Source organism: Mobula birostris, chromosome 13, assembly GCF_030028105.1.
Source record: "Mobula birostris isolate sMobBir1 chromosome 13, sMobBir1.hap1, whole genome shotgun sequence".
Lineage (NCBI taxonomy): Eukaryota > Metazoa > Chordata > Chondrichthyes > Myliobatiformes > Myliobatidae > Mobula > Mobula birostris.
The window spans coordinates 31,042,781-31,064,347 of NC_092382.1; the positions used below are offsets into that span (position 1 = coordinate 31,042,781).

The 21,567-nt window shown below is 46.4% G+C and overlaps 2 protein-coding genes across 2 annotated transcripts in view; one reads left to right on the forward strand and one right to left on the reverse strand.

Moving 5' to 3' along the window:
- LOC140208715 (uncharacterized) overlaps window positions 1–21,567 on the forward strand; it is a 112,949-nt gene that overhangs the window by 14,831 nt on the left and 76,551 nt on the right. The window lies entirely within an intron of this gene.
- The window catches only part of LOC140207400 (uncharacterized), a 60,157-nt gene that overhangs the window by 13,210 nt on the left and 25,380 nt on the right, over window positions 1–21,567 (reverse strand). Inside the window, exons 3-4 of the mRNA XM_072275931.1 lie at window positions 17,163–17,505; window positions 6,503–7,485 (exon numbers count right to left, since the gene is read on the reverse strand). Of these exons, the coding sequence (XP_072132032.1) occupies window positions 6,503–7,009 (507 nt within the window). The 5' untranslated portion in view covers window positions 7,010–7,485; window positions 17,163–17,505. The remainder of the gene's footprint in view (window positions 1–6,502; window positions 7,486–17,162; window positions 17,506–21,567) is intronic.

A 21,567-nucleotide genomic window follows, 5' to 3' on the forward strand; every position in this document is an offset into this window, starting at 1 on the left:
ACAATATGTTTTAATCATCGTCTTAAGAGTTGAGTTGAGCCGTTCCAGGGCTCCCTTGGACTCTTACATCTGTAGATGACACCATGTGCTTAGCTTCTAATTCTGTAGCTATCCCCTGCAATGTTCTCAAAGTAAACTTACAACCCTTTTTAAATCAAATTGAATTTCTTTGGGCAGACCTACCAGTGAAGAACTTACTGAATGCTGTTACCACAGTCTTGGCCAGGGTGTTTTCAAAAGACACTACTTCAGGGGACCTAGACACAGCACACATGATTGTTAACACATACTGATGACCAGCTGCAGTCTTTTGCAATGGGCCTACACAATCCAGTATGACCCCAGGAAAAAGATTCACTAAAAGCAGATACCGGTTTAAGTAGTGTTACCTGAATAACCTGATTAGATTTCCCCTCCACATGACAGGTATGGCAAATCCTGTAAAAATTCACAACATCCTTCCTTGAACTAGGCCAGTAAAATTCCTTCATAATCCTGTTCACTGTCTTTCTCACTCCATGAGGTGCACCTAAAGGCACACTGTAAGCCATGTTTAAAATTTCAGCCCTGTAAACTTTCAGAACCATCACGTGACTTGCAGGCACAGTGGCTGGTCTCCACCTCCTCATCAACACCCCATCTTTATGGTAATATCCCACTGACTCTCTCTGAACCTCTTCTCCTATGAGAGCTATCTCCCTTAAAGCCGCCATTCCAGAATCTCCCTTCTGTTCTCTATAAATACCTTCCTCAATAAAGACAAGTCTTTCCCATACACCTTACTCTCAAAGTCCTGCCGAAATCTGGAAGGTAGAAAAGTCTGTGATACATCATTATAATTTAAACCTCTGGTTTTCCTACCGTAGGCCTCAACAGCAGCTCTGCTCATCAGCTGAATTGCTGAAACACTCTTATCGTGGAGAGCTGTCAACATGTCTCCATTGTTTACTAAACTCAGCACCATCATCAGGCTTATGAGAACCATGTATACATTATGGAAGAGACCAAACAATCCGTTCATCAAATTTCTCCGACTTATCTCCATAACATTACACTGAATTAGCTTGCAGGTGCTGAAGTATCCAAACAAAATTCCAGAGTAGCACATCCTTGCTCAGCAGGCCTTTGTCCTGCAAGCAGGGTCAAAGGTCACGCAACCAATCCAAACTTTTCCGCAAACAACAGGAGTTCTGCAGATGCTGGAAATTCAAGCAACACACATCAAAGTTGCTGGTGAATGCAGCAGGCCAGGCAGCATCTGTAGGAAGAGGTGCAGTCGACGTTTCAGGCCGAGTCCCTTCGTCAGGACTAACTGAAGGAAGGGAGAGTAAGGGATTTGAGAGGAGGAAGGGGAGATCCAAAATAATAGGAGAAGACAGGAGGGGGAGGGATGGAGCCAAGAGCTGGACAGGTGATAGGCAAAAGGGCATACGAGAGGATCATGGGACAGGAGGTCCGGGAAGAAAGCCGGGGGGGAAACCCAGAGGATGGGCAAGAGGTATATTCAGAGGGACAGAGGGAGAAAAAGGAGAGTGAGAGAAAGAATGTGTGCATAAAAATAAGTAACAGATGGGGTACGAGGGGGAGGTGGGGCCTTAGCAGAAGTTAGAGAAGTCGATGTTCATGCCTCCAACCTGATGATTCCCCCTCCCCCCCCTTGTCTTTCTTCCCGGACCTCCTGTCCCATGATCCTCTCATATCCCTTTTGCCAATCACCTGTCCAGCTCTTGGCTCCATCCCTCCCCCTCCTGTCTTCTCCTATCATTTTGGATCTCCCCCTCCCCCTCCCACTTTCAAATCCCTTACTCTCTCTTCCTTCAGTTAGTCCTGACGAACGGTGTCGGCCTGAAACGTCGACTGCACCTCTTCCTACAGATGCTGCCTGGCCTGCTGCGTTCACCAGCAACTTTGATGTGGTTTGCTATCTATCTATCTATTTATTTATTTATTCTCTCTTTCCCTATCACAAATACTCCTTGCCTGTTCTCCATCTTCCTCTGGTGCTCCCCTTCCCTTTTCTTTCTTCCAAGGCCTTCCATCCCATGATACTCCGCCTTCTCCAGCCTCGTATCCCTTTTGCCAATCACCTGTCCAGCTCTTGGCTCCATCCCTCCCCCTCCTGTCTTCTCCTATCATTTTGGATCTCCCCCTCCCCCTCCCACTTTCAAATCTCTTACTAACTCTTCCTTCAGTTAGTCCTGACGAAGGGTCTCGGCCTGAAACGTCGACTGCACCTCTTCCTACAGATGCTGCCTGGCCTGCTGCGTTCACCAGCAACTTTGATGTGTGTTGCCCAAACTTTTCCAGCACTTTATCCAAAAGTCCAGGAACAGCACTTTTCCCATTATTTTCAGCAACACTGACCTCACCAGAACCCACTTCTTCACCAGCCTTTAAACCACGGTCTAATACAAGTAACTGAGAATCCTCACATTCCACCGGTACCAAGGTTAACCCCTTATTCACTGAACCAAGATCATCTGACACACAAAAACTGCATTCCTTTTCAACCAAGTCAGGCACCTCAGATTTTAACTGAGCTTCAACATAAGGTTCAGAACCCTGTGAATTCACAGGTACTTCCACAACCTGAACACATTAAATCGGGACAGCTGCCTCTTCTGGGCTGTCATCACTTGTCCCAGTTTCAAATTCAAGGTCACCCCGAACCTCCCAGCTATTCTCTGGCAAACTCTTTTTGGGTGTAAACTCAACCTCGTGGGTTAAAACTTCTTCGTCTGCTTTCTTATCAAACCCCTGCAGGGTAGCGGCATCCTCTGCATCAGGGTATGACCTTACATCATCAAGAACACAACTTTTCAATTCATCACACAAAACAAGCCCTTCCGAGCTGTAAAAATCATCAGGGTCCAACACTAAACCTCTTTGCTGCAACTTCCCTATCTTTTCCAGCTTGAACCGCTTCTGTTTGTCGTCTGCCACGTGATCTTCACATTGCCATATCTCGATCTCGGCTGTCTCTGTCTTTCTGCCTCTTCTCTCTGTTTTTCTACCCTTCTCTCTGTCTTGCTGCCTCTTGTCTACATCTTGCTGCCTTTCTAGCCTCTCTTGAGCTGTTTTAATTTCAATTCATGCTCCATTCTTAATTTTTCCAACAGAAGCTGAAGCTCATCCTCAATACTAACATCCATTTCTGCTGTATCTCCACACAACCAAATAAAATGAGATTTTCCCCAATCAATTCAAACAAGCCTCCCAACCAATTTTGTTCATGACACTGATGCAGGCCCCAATTTTGCAAGAGGTCCAGGGTTCATATCCCGGACGAGCCCCAATTTTGTACACGTAGCCCATGACGGGAATAAAGAACCAGCAGAGATGGAAAACACTTTGAAGTCCAGTATTGCTATAAACTAATAATATTTATTAGTAACTAAGCAATACAATAATATAAATGTAGATAAATCAAACAGGTTAGTAATGATTACATAAAAGTAAGTGTGGAATATATATGTATGAAAAACCAAGCTTCTTTAAGTCTAGGGGTAAAAAGATACAGTCTTACGATGATGAGTAAAGTTCAGTTCAGTTCAGTTCATGGTATTGAGTTGAGTAGTGATGGAGAGAGAGAGGGGGAGAGATTTGAGTCTTCAGGTGAGCTGATGACGTTGATCTTCTCGTTGTCCTTTGAAATCCTTTAAAAGTCACCGACTGTGACTTTAACAAAGGGGACCGGTTTTCTGTGGTGGAGCTGTCCCCCAGGCAAGGGTGGACACATGGACAACTCCCCACGAGTCAACCCTTTTCCTCTTTCCACTGCAAGAGCGATGGATCGATCTGCCTGATCGATCCTCCAAAACCCACTTTACCTGCAGGCACAACAATGCTCATTCAGTGTCCAAACATGTGTCTGAGGTCTGTCATCTGACCTATTTTATCTTCCCGTGCTGAGCGTCAACTATCATTCAAATAACTCTTCTATCCTCTCCCTGTGAAAGAAATCCAAGCAGGCAAAAATCCTTGAAGAAAGTGTCAACAACCTGCCAAAAATCATGACATCAAGTGTCCATTAAATAATACCGCCTTCGGTTACAATTGCAACTTACGAGCTGCTCGGTGCTTTCTCCAACTCAGCAGAATGCCTGAAGTTAACGAGTTCTTTCTCATGCCTTAAAGTGACAGTCCCACAGTTAGTCTTTGTCTCTCTCTCTTTCAAAACAAGCTATCGATGTTAAATAACTCTCTCTCTCTTTTCAAAAGCACAGTTAATAGGGGTAATCGAACACAGTTCATAGGGGTAATTCAGGACCCTGTCACACAGGGTACTGATTTGTAACAGGAGACACATCATGCAGCATCCACCCAAATGAGATTTCTGAAGTTGGGCCGGGCTGGGGGGCTATCACTGCCTATATTACGCTGCCAGCCGAAGCGCGACTTAGATAAGGTTAGATGACCGCGTGAATCGCTTCCCACATTCGCAGCAGGTGAACAACCTCTCCCCAGTGTGAACTCAATGATGCACATTTGGTTGACACGGCTGACAGAATCTCTTCCCAAAGTCTGAGCAGGTGATCAGCCTCTACCCATTGTGAACTTGCTGGTGTCTCTGCAGTTGAGATGACCAAGTGAATCCCTTCCCACAGTCTGAGCAGGTGAATGGCCTCTCCCCAGTGTGAACTCGCTGATGTCTCTGTAGGTGGAATGAGCAAGTGAATCCCTCCCCACACACAGAGCAGGTGAACGGCCTCTCCCCAGTGTGAACACGCTGATGTACCTTCAGATGAGATGACTGTGTGAATCCTTTCCCACACTCTGAGCAGTTGAATGGCCTCTCCCCAGTGTGAACACGCTGATGTCTCTGTAGGTGGAATGAGCAAGTGAATCCCTTCCCACAGTCTGAGCAGGTGAACGGTCTCTCCCCAGTGTGAACATGCTGATGTACCTTCAGTTCAGATGACTGAGTGAATCCCTCCCCACACACAGAGCAGGTGAACGACCTCTCCCCAGTGTGTACTCTCTGATGTACCTTCAGATGAGATGACTGTGTGAATCCCTTCCCACAGTCTGAACAGGTGAATGGCCTCTCCCCAGTGTGAACTCGCTGATGTACTTTCAGTTGAGATGACTGAGTGAATCCCTTCCCACAGTCTGAACAGGTGAACGGCCTCTCCCCAGTGTGAACTGACACGTGTACCAGTAGGCTGGATGACTGAGTGAATCCCTTCCCACAGTCTGAACAGGTGAACGGCTTCTCCCCAGTGTGAACTGACATGTGTACCAGTAGGCTGGATGACCGAGGGAATCCCTTCCCGCAGTCTGAGCAGGTGAACGGCCTCTCCCCAGTGTGAACTCTCTGATGTACCTTCAGTTGAGATGACTGAGTGAATCCCTTCCCACAGACTGAGCAAGTGAACGGCCTCTCCCCAGTGTGAACTCGCTGATGTACCTTCAGTTTAGATGAGCAAGTGAATCCCTTCCCACAATCTGAACAGGTGAATGGCCTCTCTCCAGTGTGAACTCGCTGATGTACTTTCAGTTGGGATGACCGAGTGAATCCCTTCCCACAGTCTGAGCAGGTGAACGGCCTCTCCCCAGTGTGAACTCGCTGATGCACCTTCAGTTGAGATGAGCAAGTGAATCCTTTCCCACAGACTGAGCAGGTGAACGGCCTCTCCTCAGTGTGAACTGACTTGTGTATCAACAGTTCGGATGACACAGTGAATCCCCTTCCACATTCTGAGCAGGTGAACGGCCTCTCCCCAGTGTGAACTCGCTGATGTACTTTCAGTTGAGATGACTGAGTGAATCCCTTCCCACAGACTGAGCAGGTGAACGGCCTCTCACCAGTGTGAACTGACTTGTGTACCAGCAGTTGGGATGACCGAGTGAATCCCCTTCCACATTCTGAGCAGGTGAACGGCCTCTCCCCAGTGTGAACTCGCTGATGTACTTTCAGTTCAGATGCCTGAGTGAATCCCTTCCCACAGTCTGAGCAGGTGAATGGCCTCTCCCCAGTGTGAAGTCGTTGATGCAACTTCAGCTTAGATGATCCAGTGAATCCCTTCCCACAGTCTGAGCAGGTGAACGGCCTTTCCCCAGTGTGAACTCTCTGATGCACCTTCAGTTGAGATGAGCATGTGAATCCCTTCCCACAGTCTGAGCAGGTGAACGGCCTCTCCCCAGTGTGAACTCTCTGATGTATTTTCAGTTCAGATGATGTAGTGAATCCCTTCCCACAGACTGAGCAGGTGAACGGCTTCTCCCCAGTGTGAACACGCTGATGTACCTTCAGTTGGGATGATCCAGTGAATCCCTTCCCACAGTCTGAGCAGGTGAACGGCCTCTCCCCAGTGTGAACTCTCTGATGCACCTTCAGTTGAGATGAGCATGTGAATCCCTTCCCACAGTCTGAGCAGGTGAACGGCTTCTCCCCAGTGTGAACTCGCTGATGCACTTTCAGTTGGGATGATCGAGTGAATCCCTTCCCACAATCTGAGCAGATGAATGGCCTCTCCCCAGTGTGAACTCGCTGATGTACCTTCAGTTTAGATGAGCAAGTGAATCCCTTCCCACAATCTGAGCAGGTGAATGGCCTCTCCCCAGTGTGAACTCGCTGATGCACCTTCAGTTGAGATGAGCAAGTGAATCCCTTCCCACAGACTGAGCAGGTGAATGGTCTCTCCCCAGAGTGAACTGACTGGTGTGTCAGCAGATCGGTTGACCAAGTGAATCCCTTCCCACAGTCTGAGCAGATGAATGGCCTCTCCCCAGTGTGAACTCGCTGATGTACCTTCAGTTTAGATGAGCAAGTGAATCCCTTCCCGCAGTCTGAGCAGGTGAACGGTCTCTCCCCAGTGTGAACTCGCTGGTGTGTCAGCAGATTGTATGATTGAGTGAATCCTTTCCCACATTCCGAGCAGATGAATGGCCTCTCTCCAGTGTGAACTCGCTGATGTACCTTCAATTTAGATGAGCAAGTGAATTCCTTCCCGCAGTCCGAGCAGGTGAACGGCTGCTCCCCGGTGTGAACTCGCTGGTGAGACATTAGGTCAGATGATCGAGTGAATTCTTCCCAACAAGTTCAGCCGATGACCAGCCCCTGCCCAGGGTGAACTGACTGGTGTGTCCACAGATGGAAAGACCGACTGAATCCCTTCTCACACACAGAACAGGTGAATGGCCTTGTCCCAGTGTGTACTTGCTGATGTACCTTCAGTTGAGATGACCGATTGAATCCATTCCCACAGTATGATCAGATGAATGGATTCCCCTCTGTGTAAAATGACGGGAATGCCAATCGGTCTGATAATCCAGAGAATCACTCCCCACAATCTGAGCAGGAGGGATGATTGAGTGAATGCCTTGTTCCACTTCTTCAGTTGTATGGTGCAACTGTAACGAAAACCAATTTCCCCCGGGATCAATAAGTATGACTATGACTATTAAATATCTGGACGGAGACAGCAAAACTGGCGTGTTCTGTTCGAGAGTCCAGTAGACAAATTCCTTGTCATTTTTAACCTGTAAAAAGATTTACAAAATCCATCAATCAGTGTTGGAAAACCTTTCAGATGAGGTCACTTGAGTTGTCAAAGTGTATTCTGGCATCACACTGCTACAGTAAAGTTCAACCCAAGCTGGAGAGAGAAATCATCTTCTAACTGGGTACAGAGCTGGTATCTGGAATGATCATCAAATTCTCTGATGCTCTTCCTGTCTCTCTAAGAATGCGGCATTTCTGCCATCTCCAATCTGTGACCTGACTCAGTTTGACTCTCTCCATTGGCATTATTCCCTGTTCCCACTGAGCTGCATGGGTGCCTAGCCCCACAGTAACTGGTACACTCTCACACAAATAGCCGGCAGTGAATTCCACACACCCACCACTCTCTGTGTGAAAAACTTACCCCTGACATCCCCTCGGTATCTATTTCCAAGCACCTAAAACTATGCCCCCTCGCGTTAGCCATTTCAGCCCTGGGAAAAAAACCTCTGGCTATCCACATGATCAATGCCCCTCATCATCTTATACATCTAAAAAAGGCTCTAAACATAAACAAGGAAAGTACACATTGCTTTGAGGATTGGAAAGAAGTATACAAAATTATGAGGGTATAGACAGGGTAAATGCAAGCAGCTTTTCCCACTGAGGTTGGGTGGGATGACAACCAGAGGTCATGGGTAAGTGGGGAAGGTGAAAATTAAACAGAAACATTTGGAAAAGCTCTTTACTGAAATTGTTGTGAGAGTGTCAGCACAAGTGGTGAATATGAGCTCATTTTCACCATGTAAAAGAAGTTTGTATGGGAGCCTGGATGGTGGGGGTATGGAGGGCGATGGTCCCAGTGCAGGTAGTTGCATTAGACAGCTCAAATGTTTTTTTTGGCATTGACTAGATGGGCCAAATAGCCTGTTTCTGTACTGAACTTCTCCGTGTTTCCATGACAGAGCAGCTGGTCAATCTTGTCTGGAAGGGAAAAGGTAGGAGTGACAATGGAGCAGCAATGGCTGGAGTTTCTGGGAGCAATTCAGGAGCTGAGTGATCGATACATCCCAAAGAAGTGGAAGCATTGGAAAGGCAGGAGGACACAATTGTGGATGAAATGAGAAGCCAAAGCTAACATAAAAGCCATAGAGAGGGCAAACAAAAGAGCAAAAACTATTGGGAAAATTTTAGAAACCTGCAGAAGACAACTAAAACAAGAAGTCGGATGAGCTCGGGGGGGTGGAATTATGATATTGTAGTCATTAATGAGTCTTGGTAGCACCCAACAGTCTGAGGCATTTAGAGGAACAAAATATCCGGAGACTCAATATCTCTTGAAAACCAAGGTTCCCTGCACCAGTTACCTTTCAACTTTTATTTTGGCAGGCACATACAAACTCTACACCCTCAGAATTTCACTTCTGAAGGCCTCCCACTTACCAAGTACTCCTTTGCCAGAAAACAGCCTGTCCCAAACCACACTTGTCAGATCCTTTCTGATACCATCAAAATTGACCTTTCTCCAATTTAGAATCTCAACCTGTAGTGCAGACCTCTCTTTTGCCATATTTACTTTGAATCTCATGGCATTATGATCACTAATTTCGATCATCAGCCCTGGATCATTTCCTAACAGCTCATTGCACACTTCTATGTCGGGAATTCTACGAACTGATTAAGGGCACATTTGGCAACCTCTACCCCCTTGACATCTTTTACAGTATGGGAGTCCCAGTCAATATATGGAAAGTTAAAATCACACCTTTGTTTCTTGGCATGGTCTGCAATCTCTCTACAAATTTGTTCCTCTAAATCTCTCAGACTGTTGAGTGCAACCAAGTCCCAATAATGGCTACAATATCATAATTCCCTGTCCTGAGCTCATCTGGCTTTCCTACGATGCTTCTTGCATTGTGATATACACAGCTCAGCACATTCATCGCTCCATGCTCAACCATTTGATTGCTGACTCTGTCTGAGGTCTGAACAACATCTGACTGGTGTCAAAAAAACAAACTCTCCCTCGTTGTCACAAAAACAAAGGAGCAGATTGTGGACGGCAGGAGGAATGGAGACAGGCTAACCCCTATTGACAACGGATCTGGGGTTGAGAGGGTGAACAGCTTTAAGTTTCTTGGCATAAACATCACCGAGGATCTCACATGGTCTGTACATACCAGCTGTGTTGTGAAAAAAGCACATCAGCACCCCTTTCACCTCAGATGGTTGAAGAAGTTTGGGATGGGGCCCCAAATCCTAAGAACTTTCTACAGGGACACAACTGAGAGCATCCTGACTGGCTGCATCACTGCCTGGTATGGGAACTGTACTTCCCTTAATTGCAGGAACCTGCAGAGAGTGGTGCGGACAGCCCAGCGCATCTGTAGATGTGAACTCCCCACTATTCAGGTTATTTACAGAGACAGGTGTGTAAAAAGGGCCCAATGGATATTGGAGTCCCAATTCACCACAACCACAAACTGTTCCTGCTGCTCCCATCCAGGAAACGGTACCACAACAAGAGGACCAACAGGCTCCGGGACATCATCTTCCACCAGGCCATCAGACTGATTAATTCATGCTGATACAATTGCATTTCTATGGTATATTGACTGTCCTATGTACAAACTATTTATTATAAATTACTATAAATTACACATTGCATATTTAGTCAGAGACGTAACGTATAGACTTCTACTCCTCATGAATATGAAGGATGTATGTAATAAAGTCAATTCAATTCAATTCACCCTCCCCACTATCTGTTCTGTCATTCTGGTTCCCATTCCCCCTCCAACATATTTTAACCACATCACCCTCTCCCCACACTAGCACTAGCGAGCCTCACCACTGGGATATTAGTCCCCTCTTGTTCTGTTCCCCTCACTAACGAGTCCCCTCTCACCCCTTTGACTTTCCTCTGTCAGTAATCCCCCCAACAGTTTCTAAAGTGGATCCACCTGTTGTTGTGCGGGATGGACACAAGATTACTCTGCGATGGCTATTTAACCTCATTCTCCTTCCTGACTCTCACCCAGTTTCCTGTGTCCTGCACCTTGGGTGTAACTCATCTCTCTTCGTGTCATATCTATCACCCCCTCCAACTCCTGGATGATCCGGAAATCATCCATCTCAGTTCCAACCCCTTAAAGTGCAGGGTTACAAGCTGCAGCTGGATGCACATCTTGTAGGTGAGGGCATCAGGGACACTGGAGGTCTCGCCACCTTCCCACCAATGTCCCCTCTAATTTGTAATGACCAGTGTGCACATCAATCTTGTACTGTGCATTTTTTTACCCAGTGACAACATCTGCACAGTGAATTTTATATAGAGAGATATTCATTTTAACAGCTAGCAAATCACTCTCGATAAGAACTTTGATCTCCTCTGGGTTTGATGGAGTTCATCTGCACTCTCACACAACCTATGTAGCAGGCCTGTAACGGGTAATGAAGGATTTTCTCGCCAGAGCTTTTGCACACCATCCATATGTGGTTTGCTTGCTAAATTACGCTTTAAAAACTCAGATTTCCAAATATCACTCCACTTCTTCCCACTTGTAAATTCTCCAGTAACTTTTACATCACCACAATACACACAGGTAACACCAGTTTCTGTATTGTACATAAATATTTCCCCTGAACCCTCCCCCAGGTGACTGACGGTGGTGAACTCAGTGATGGCAATGCCAATGAATATGAAGGGAAGGGCAGTAGTCTGTCTCATTGGAGTCTGGCACGTTTGTGATGTGAAAGCTACTTGTTGCCCAGGGCAAAGGTGTTTGATATCATTATGTACCTGGAGAGAACAGGTCAAAACATGTCCCTGTCATTTGGAACCTGATCCTTTATTCGCTCTTTTCGGTATTTCTCGAGACTCTGACAAGCATTTGATCCCGGCTAAATGACGAACATTGTCTTTTGTCTCTTTTAGCTGGACGTGCAGTACTCCTTAAGTGGAGAGATGTAGTTCCCCCTACGCATGTTCGATGGCTCAGGGATATTATGTCTTATTTAGATCTTTAAAAGATTTACTATTCACTTTTTATTTCAGATATAAAGTTTCATAAGGTGTGGGGACCGTTTCTGGAATATTTTCATAATTCTCACCTTGATTGACAAGTGTATTTTTTTCTTCCTTTTATAGTCAGAGCCTGCATTTCCAGCTTTCTTTGATTAGGTAGCAGGCTACTTTTTTTTTAATCATTCATTTCTCTTTTTACTACAATATATAGTTCTGGGGTGATAGAAGTTTATCTCAAATGTCCTTTTAAATATTTATACTTATAATGGTTGGCTTGGAGTTGGATCATGGGTGGGTTGGGAGCTTTCCTTTCTAACTTTTCATTTTTAATATGGGTGACTTGCTCATTTGTTAAGACATGTATTATTGCTATTTTTGTCTGTATTGCAATGATCCCTCTATTTACACTATTGATTTTTTCTTCAACGCTGTAGTTTGTAGAAAATAACAAAAATAAAAAAAATTAAAAAAACATGTTCTCACGGGTAGAAAGTCCAGAACAAGAGGGGGTGGAACAAGCAACAGACACAAAATGCTGGGGGAACTCAGCAGGCCAGGCAGCATCTATGGAAAAGAGTACTAATGCTGAGTTCCTCCAGCAATTTGTGTGTGTTGCTCGGATTTCCAGCATCTGCAGATTTTCTCTGGTTTGTGACTGGAGGCAGAACAAAGGTGATTTTCACAACAGCTGATGTAAAAGATTTTGTTCCCTTTCTCCGAGTTCCCGATCCTTGCATTTAGACAGCTGGAGCTCAGCTCTGTCTGAGAGACCCATCGGTTCCCATTCCCTCATCAGCCGGAAGCTCCCCGGGGCCCGTGTACGGATGGTGGGGCTGAGAGAGAGGGAAGAGAGCAGGACTGTCCCGGGATTGCGGGTCACGGAGTCCGGAGTCACAGCAACTACCCGAAGTCGGTGTTGAAAACGCCGCCCGGTGAGACCCCCAACCCGGAGATCCCTTCTCACCTCAACCGATCATCCGGGGCCTTTTGTGCCCCGCGCGCTGGTAAGCTCGAGCTTGGTCGGTTTAACGGCTGGGAAACTAATCACGTGACCAGCCCCTCCCCCACCGCAGTCAACAGAGGAGTCAGGCGCTGCGGTATTCCCATTGGTACGAAGCAATGTCAATCACTGCTTCCAGCCAATAGCGGAGGCGGACCAGCCGAGAGGGCGTTACCCCCGCTGATTCCGTCTCCCGAACTTTCCGTCACGGCGGGACAACCGTCAAAGTAAATGTCCGCTTTCTGATTTATTTCCATTTCCCTCCGAGGGAAGTTGGGGCGTTTGTGAAGCGTCTCCTGCGGCCGGAGTCTGATGTGTCGCTGAGAGGTAGGAGGAGACCGCTCAGCCCGTCGGTTTGATGCCGGTTCCCCGGGGAGGGAGAGGATGAAGACGGTGAGAGAGGGGGCGGACAGGATGTTTGTCCCGGTGGGGACAGGAGGGGCTCATCTGTGGAAATGTCTGAGCCCACGGTGGTGGCGATTCACCACATTGGGGGGCAAACACCGGCAGACTGTTGCCCTGCAAGCGGGGCCGATGGTCCGGGCAAAGTGACAATTATTTGTGTTTTGTTGAGACTGTACCGGGAATATGGTGTAAAATCCCGCTCCCCACACTAACACGGGTCACACAGACCAAAGAACAAACTGCCGGAGGAACTCAGTGGGTCGGGCAGCATCTGTGGAGGGAAATGGACCGTCAACATTTCGGGCCGAGACCCTCCCTCTGGACTGAGAGTGGACGGGAAATAGTCCGAGAAAAGAGGTGAGGGGTGGGGATGGGGCAAGAGCTGGGGAGTGAGAGGTGGATCCAGGTGAGGGGGAGGTGGGAAGGTGGAAATAGTGACGGGGGTGGGAGGTGAGTGGTTGGGGCAACACGGGGCTGCAGAAGATGGAAATTAATTCCATAGAGGATTAACAAAGAGGTTAGAGAGTATTTGTTATAGAGAGTGCAATGAAGATTCACCAGACTAATCCCTGGAGTGGTGGGGTCATCATATGAAGAAAGACCAAATGTGATAACCCTTTCATTTGGCGAATCGAGGACTGAGAGGTGAACACATTGAAATGCACAACATCATTACCGGCTGAACCAGGGATCCCAGTCTCTGAAAAAGGGGGTGGACTGTCCGGGACTGAGATGAGGGGAAATGTCTCCACTCCGAGGGTGGTGAATGTCTGTAAATCCCCACCACAGAGGGTGGTGAAGACTCAGTGATCGTCCTCACATAAAACAGAGGCTGGTAGATGTGTGGAGACCGGAGGGATCGAGGAAATGAGGATCGGGCAGAAACATGTGGCTGAGATGGGAGAGCAGCCGTCATCTTGTTGATGGTTAGAGGGGCTGAATGGCCACTTCCTGCTGTTTCTCACTTGATGTTTCAGTGTTCCTGTCCAGTGAGGCAGGAGGAATGTGAATAGAAATTAGAAACATAGAAAAACTACAGCAGAACATAGGCCCTTCAGCCACAATGCTGTGCCGAATATATCCTTACCTCAGAAATTACCTAGGGTTACCCATAGCCCCCTATTTTTCTAACTTCCATGTCCAGGAGACTCTTCAAAGTCCCTATCATATCCGTCTCCACCACCATCGTTGGCAGCCCATTCCACGCACTCACCACTCTCTGTGCAAAAAAAAAACTTACCCCTGACATCTCCTCTGCACCTACTCCTCAGAACCTTAAACCTGTGTCCTCTTGTGGCAAATATTTCAGCCCTGGGAAAAAGCCTCTGACTATCCACAAGATCAATGCCTCTCATCATCTTATACACCTCTATCAGGTCACCGCTCATCCTCTGTCACTCCAAGGAGAAAAGGCCATGTTCACTCAACCTATTCTCATAAGACATGCTCCCCAATCCAGGCAACATCCTTGTAAATCTCCTCTGCACTCTTTCTACGGTTTCCACGTCCTTCCTGTAGTGAGGCGAACAGAACTGAGCACAGTACTCCAAGTGGGGTTGACCAGGGTCCTACTTAGCTGTAACACTACCTCTCAGCTCCTAAACTCAATCCCAGGGTTGATTTAGGCCAATGCACCGTACCGCCTTCTTAACCACAGAGTCAACCTGCGTAGCAGCTTTGAGTGACTTATGGACTCGGACCACAAGATGCCTCTGATCCTCCACACTGCCAAGAGTCTTACCATTAATACTATATTCTGCCATCATATTTGACCTACCAAAGTGAGCCACTGATCTGGGTTGAATTCCATCTTCTACTTGTCAGCCCAGTTTTGCATCCTATCAATGTCCGCTGTAGCCTCTGACAGCCCTCCACACTATCCGCAACACCTCCAACCTTTGTGTCATCAGCAAATTTACTAACCCATCCCTCTACTTCCTCATCCAGGTCATTTATAAAAATCACCAAGAGTAGGGGTCCCAGAACAGATCCCTGAGGCACACCACTGGTCACTGAGCTCCATGCAGAATATGACCTGTCTACAACCACTCTTTGCCTTCTGTGGGCAAACCAGATCTGGATCCAGAAAGCAATCTCCCCTTGGATCCCAGGCCTCCTTACTTTCTCAATAAGCTTTGCATGGTGTACCTTATCAAATCAAATGTTCTTCTGATGTTAGCCTTAAACTAGACTGGTGTTTAATATTGTGGATCTGTAAAAGATAAATCAGTTCTGTTTCAAATCTCATGTCACAGATACTTACTGTCTCTGCCACACTCACTCTGTACACTAGAGAGGCCACTCAGTCCATCTGGTCCCTGCCCATGTTTCTGTTCCATATCAGTATTGTAAAATCTAGCCCTGTCGTTCACTTCACCTCTCACTCTCCCCATGATGACAGGTTGCAACTCGTCACTACTCCACAGGAGAAGAGATTTCCCTTGAACTTCATAGAATCAGAAATCTAGAGCAGATTACAGGCCCCTCGGCTCACAATGTTGTGCCGATCATGTAACCTACTCCAGAAACTGCCTGGAATTTCCCGACCGCATTGCCCTCTATTTTCCTAAGCTCCATATACCTGTCTATTGGTAATCATTTTCCAATGTCTATAGATTCAGGATCAGTTCCTGTGGATTGGAGGGTAGCTAATGTTATCCCACTTTTGAAGAAAGGAGGGAGAGAGAAAATAGGCAATTTTTGACCAGTTGGTCTGACATCAGTGGTGGGGAAGATGCTGGAATCAATTATAAAAGATGTAATAGCGGCACATTTGGATAGCAGTGGCAGGATAGGTCCGAGTCAGCATGGATTTACGATGGGGAAATCATGCTTGACTAATCTTCTGGAATTTTTTGAGAACATAACTATGAAAATGGACATGGGAAAGCCAATGGATGTAGTGTACCTGGACTTTCAGAAAGCCTTTGATAAAGTCCCACATAGGAGGTTAGTGTGCAAAATTAGAGCAAATGGTATTGGGGGTAGGGTACTGACATGGATAGAAAATTGGTTAGTAGACAGGAAACAAACAGTAGCGATTAATGGCAGAATGGCAGGCGATGACCAGTGGGGTACCGCAGGGTTCAGTGCTGGGACCACAGCCGTTTACAATATATATTAATGATTTGGATGAAGGGATTAAAACATCACCAAGTTTTCTGATGACACAAAGCTGGGTGACAGTGTGAAATGTGAGCAGGACATATGAGAATGCAGGGTGACTTGGACAGGCTGGGTGAGTGGGCGGATGCATAGCAGATGCAGTTTAATGTGGATAAATGTGAGGTTATCCACTTTGCTGGCAAGAACAGGAAGGCAGATTACTATCTAAATGGTGTCAAGTTAGGAAAAGGGGAAGTACAACAAGATCTAGGTGTTCTTGTACATCAGTCACTGAAAGCAAGCATGCAGGTACAGCAGACAGTGAAGCAAGCTAATGGCATGCTGGCCTTCATAACAAAAGGAATTGAGTATTAGAGCAAAGAAGTCCTTCTGCAGTTGTACAGGGCCCTGGTGAAACCACACCTGGAGTACTGTGTGCAGTTTTGGTCTCCAGATTTGAGGAAGGACATTCATGCTATTGAGGGAGTGCAGCGTAGGTTCACAAGATTAATTCCCAGGATGGCGGGACTGTCATATGTTGAAAGATTTGAGCGATTGGGCTTGTATACTCTGGAATTTAGAGGGATGAGAGGGGATCTTATTGAAACATATAAGATTATTAAGGGATTGGACACGCTGGAGGCAGGAAGCATGTTCCCGCTGATGGGTGAGTCCAGAACCAGAGGCCACAGTTTAAGAATAAGGGGTAAGCCATTTAGAACAGAGTTGAGGAAAAACTTTTTCACCCAGAGAGTAGTGGATATATGGAATGTTCTGCCTCAGAAGGCTGTGGAGGCCAAGTCTCTGGATGCTCTCAAGAAAGAGATGGATAGAGCTCTTAAAGATAGAGGAATCAAAGGTTATGGGGAGAAGGCAGGAACTGGATACTGATTGTGGATGATCAGCCATGATCACAGTGAAAGGTGGTTCTGACTCAAAGGGCTGAATGGCCTACTCCTGCACCTATTGTCGATTGTCTAAGTGTCTTAAAAGACCCTATTGTATCCACGTCTACCAATGTCTCTGGCTGTGCATTCCACACACCCACCACTCTTTGACATCTCCTGTGTGCCTGCTTCCAAGCACCTTAAAACTATGCCCCTCGTGTTAGGCATTTCAGCCCTGGGAAAAAGCCTCTGGCTATCCACACGACCAATATCTCTCATCATCTTATACACCTGCATGAATTCCCTGCATGATTTTCTCCAGGCTGAATAAGACGATGAGCTCCCTGTGTATTTGAAGTTCTTCAGTGCTGTGAAATAATTTAGCTAAACTCCTTCTTCGCTGCTCTTTTCAACGTTTTCAGTCATTTTCACTCATTTCAAAGGACTGTGCCTCAGACAGCTGGGTTGTTGCAATGCGCCTCTAAAGTCTGACAGCAGACTAGCAAATGAATCTTCGATGGAGCAGATTCAGAAACCAATGAGATGCCGGCCTGAGTCAGGGCTTTGAGGCTCCAGAGAGCGATGGGGTCTAAAGTTTATGGAGAGGAGGAGGAATCTGACCAGCAGGATGTGCCTATAAATGAAAGATAAGAAACATTTAGAAACATTGATTGAAAAAAAAAGTGGGTTCTGCAAAATACTGGAATAAATCAGCAGATCAGGCAACGAATGTGGAGAGGAATAAATAGACAACATTCAGGCCGAACCCCTTCAGCATGCCTACGCTGTGTACTCCTCTGCTTAGTCGCTGCCTGAACTGCAGAGTTCCTCCAGCATTTTGTGTGTGTATGTCTCTGTACTTCCAGCAACTGCAGAATCTCTTGTGTTTTATATCTACATTTGTAAGAGGATTGTACTTTGGCATTAGATACACGCTGATATTGAGTATATTGTTTATGGGAGCCGCTTTCTGCGTTAAAACAGCTGCTGAATTTTCTATACACACAAAAAAAAGCTATGGACGTGGAACTGGTGCTTGCAGAAACTTTTAATGGCACCGTGATTACCCATAAAGCCCTGCGATATAAAGTTCGCCGTCGCCGAAGCACCGATCAAATGCGCAAGCGTCAGGGCTGTTCCGTTGCCGAATATCACGCATGCGCGCAGTACACGCTAAGCTTAAGGAGATCGGCTGTAGGGAGACTGTTGCGGGGTGGGGAGAAGGGAGATTGGTGGGGTTTCAACACCGACTTCGGGACAGTTGCTGTGAGCTCCGGACTCCGTGACCCGAAATCCTGGGACAGTCCTGCTCTCTTCCCTCTCTCTCAGCCCCACGATCCGTACACGGGCCCCGGGGAGCTTCCGGCTGATGAGGGAATGGGAACCGATGGGTCTCTCAGACAGAGCTGAGCTCCAGCTGTCTAAATGCAAGGATCGGGAACTCGGAGAAAGGGAACAAAATCTTTTACATCAGCTGTTGTGAAAATCACCTTTGTTCTGCCTCCAGTCACAACCAAGAGAAAATCAGCAGAGAGGGCACAGTTTTAAGGTGCTTGGAAGTCGGTACGAAGGAGATGTCAGGGGTGTTGTGTTCTTTATACGTACCGTGGGTTACTAATAACAAACCATATTCTGCAGAATTGAACTTCTACTTAACAGCAGCAAAACCACGTCTTACACTGCCATGCTTCTCTATCATTCTTCATTTCTGCTCATGTTAGGAACTCTGTCCAGTCACGTCCTGACACGTGATATCACCACAAGGGGTAAGTTTTTTTTACACAGAGTGGTGAGTGCGTGGAATGGGCTGCGGCAGCTGTGATGAAGCCGGATAAAATGGGGTCTTTTAAGAGGATCCTGGATAGGTACATGGCACGTAGAAAAATACAGGGCTATGGGGAACTCTAGGGAATTTCTGAAGTAAGTAATGTCTGGCACAGCATTGTGGGCCAAAGGGCCTGTATTGTGTTGTATAAATGGGGAAGTCACTTACCCATGACCTCTGGTTGTTGTCCCACCCAACATCAGTGGAAAAAGCTGCTTGCATTTACCCTATCTATACCCTCATAATTTTGCCTACTTCCAACAAAGCCTTTTTTTAGGTGAATAAGATGATGAGGGGCATTGATCATGTGGATAGCCAGAGGCTTTTCCCAGGGCTGAAATGGCTAACACGAGGGGCATAGTTTTAAGCTGCTTGGAAATAGATACCTAGGGGATGTCAGGGGTAAGTTTTTTTTACACAGAGAGTGGTGGGTGTGTGGAATGCACTGCCAGCAGTGGTGGCCGAGGCAGATAAAATAGGGTCTTTTAACAGCCTCTTAGATAGGTACATGGAGCTTAGAAACATAGAGGTCTATGTGCTAGGGAAATTCCAGGCAGTTTCCAGAGTAAGTTTCATGGTTGGAACAACATTGTGGGCTGAATGGCCTGGAATATGCTGTAGATTTCTATGTTCTATGTTGAACAGTGAAATAACTTTGGCTATCCTACAATCCTCTGATAACTCTCCCGTCACTAAGGATGAATTAATTATCTCTGCTGGGGCCCCGACGATTTCTGCACTTGCCTCCCATGGGGACCGAGGGCGCACCTTGTCATGCCCTGGAGATTTATCCACTCTCTTCTTTAATCTGTACAGGGTCCACGATTTTAATGCCGCTTTTCCACACTCTCATTGACACTGTGTCCATCTGAGTAAATAGAAATGAAAAAAATATTTAAGATCTCCCCCATCTGCTTTGGTTCCAGCCATGGATTGCCATTCCGGTCTTCCAGAGGACCAACTTTGTGCCTTGCAATCCTTTTGCTTTTAATCTATCTCCAGAATCCCTGAGGATTATCCTTCATCTTTTCTGCAAGGGGAATCTCATGCCTTCATTCAGCCCTCCTGATTTATTTCTTATACTCCATTTCAACCTGCCTGCCTATCCCTGTTATGCAACTCCATTTTGTGCTTCATCAGGGTCTCAATATCTCTTGAAATCTAAGGTTCCCTACAGTTTCTATCTTTACCTTTTATTCTGACAAGCACATACCCACTTTGTGCTTACAAAATTTTGCTTTGAAGGCCTCAATTTACCAAGCACACCTTTGCCATAAAGCAGCCTGTCCCAGGCCACAGTTGCCAGATCCTAGTGTCATAATTCCAGGTGTTGATCCATGCCCTGAACACATCTGCCTTTCCTACGCTGCTCCTTGTATTGAAATATACAGGGCTCAGCATATTCACTGCACCATGCTCAACTTTTTCATTCCTGACTTTGTCTGAGGACTGAACAACAACTGTCTCCGCAAACCCTGCACTATCTGTTCTGTTATTCAGGCTCCCATTCCCCCTGCAACTTCAGTTTGACCCTCCCCCACCACCACTTCCCATAGCAGCTCTATCACCCCTTTGGCTTTCATCTCCCAGATCAATAAAAAGGAGGTGCATACCTGGTACAGGCAGATTGGAACAAATGGGGTACTTGTGAGCTACAGGAAATTCAAGTGAACACTTATGAAAGACAAAGGCGGCATGAGGTTACCCCAGCAGGCAAGATGAAGGAGAATCCTCATGGATTCTGCAGATATGTTAAGAGTGAAAAGATTGCAAGGGAAAAAATTAATCCTCTGCAAGATCAGAATGGTAATCCATATGAGGAGACAAAATAGATGTGGGAGATTTTTTTTTACTCACGAGATGAACACAGAGTCTATAGAAGTGAGGCAAAGCAGCATCAAATTCCTAGACCCTGTACAGATTACAGAGGTGGAATATGGGAGGTGGATCAAGAAGGTTTGGTCACTCAGCACTCAAGATGAGATAGTAAATTGGATGAGACACTGTCTTTGGGAGAAGCCAGTGTGTGGTAGCAGATGGCTGCCTCTTGACCGCATCCTGTGACTAGCGGTGTGCCACAGGGATCAGTGCTGTATCTGTTATTGTTTGTCATCTATATCAGTAATCTGGATGATAGGGTGGTTAACTGGATCAGAAAATTTGTAGCTGACACCAAGATTGGTGGTGTAGTCGTCAGCGAGGAAGAGTATCATGGTTTGCAGTATGATCTGGACCAGCTGGGAAAATGGTTTGGGAAATGGAAAATGTAATTTAATGCAGACAAGTGTGAGGTGTTGCACTTTGGTATGACCTACCAAGGGAGGTCTTTCACAGTGACTGGTCAGGCATGGAGGAGTATTGTAGTAAGAAAGGGTCCTGGGAATACAAGTCTTTAATTCACTGAAAGTGGTATCACAGTTAGATAGAGACAGAAAGAAAGATTTCAGCCCATTGGCCTTCATGAACTAGAGTAGTGACAACAATAGACGGATGTTATGTTGACTTGTAGAAGGCACTGGTGAAGCCTAATTTGGAGTATTGTGTGCGGTTTTGGTTACCAACCTACAGGAAAGATGTGAAAGAGGTTCAGAGAAAATTCACAAGGATGTTGCCAGGTCTGTAGGACTTGAGTTATAAGGAAAGATCGAACAGGTCAGGACTTTATTCCTTGGAACATAAAAGATTGAGGGGAGATTTGATTGGGGTATACCACTATTATGAGGGACATAGATAGGGATTTTACCACTGAGATGGTGTGGGACTACAACCAGAGGCCATGGGTTAAGGGGGAAAGGTAAAACGTTAAGGGGAACATGAGGGGAAACTTCTTCACACCGACGATCATCCGGGTGTGGAATGAGCAAAGAGCAC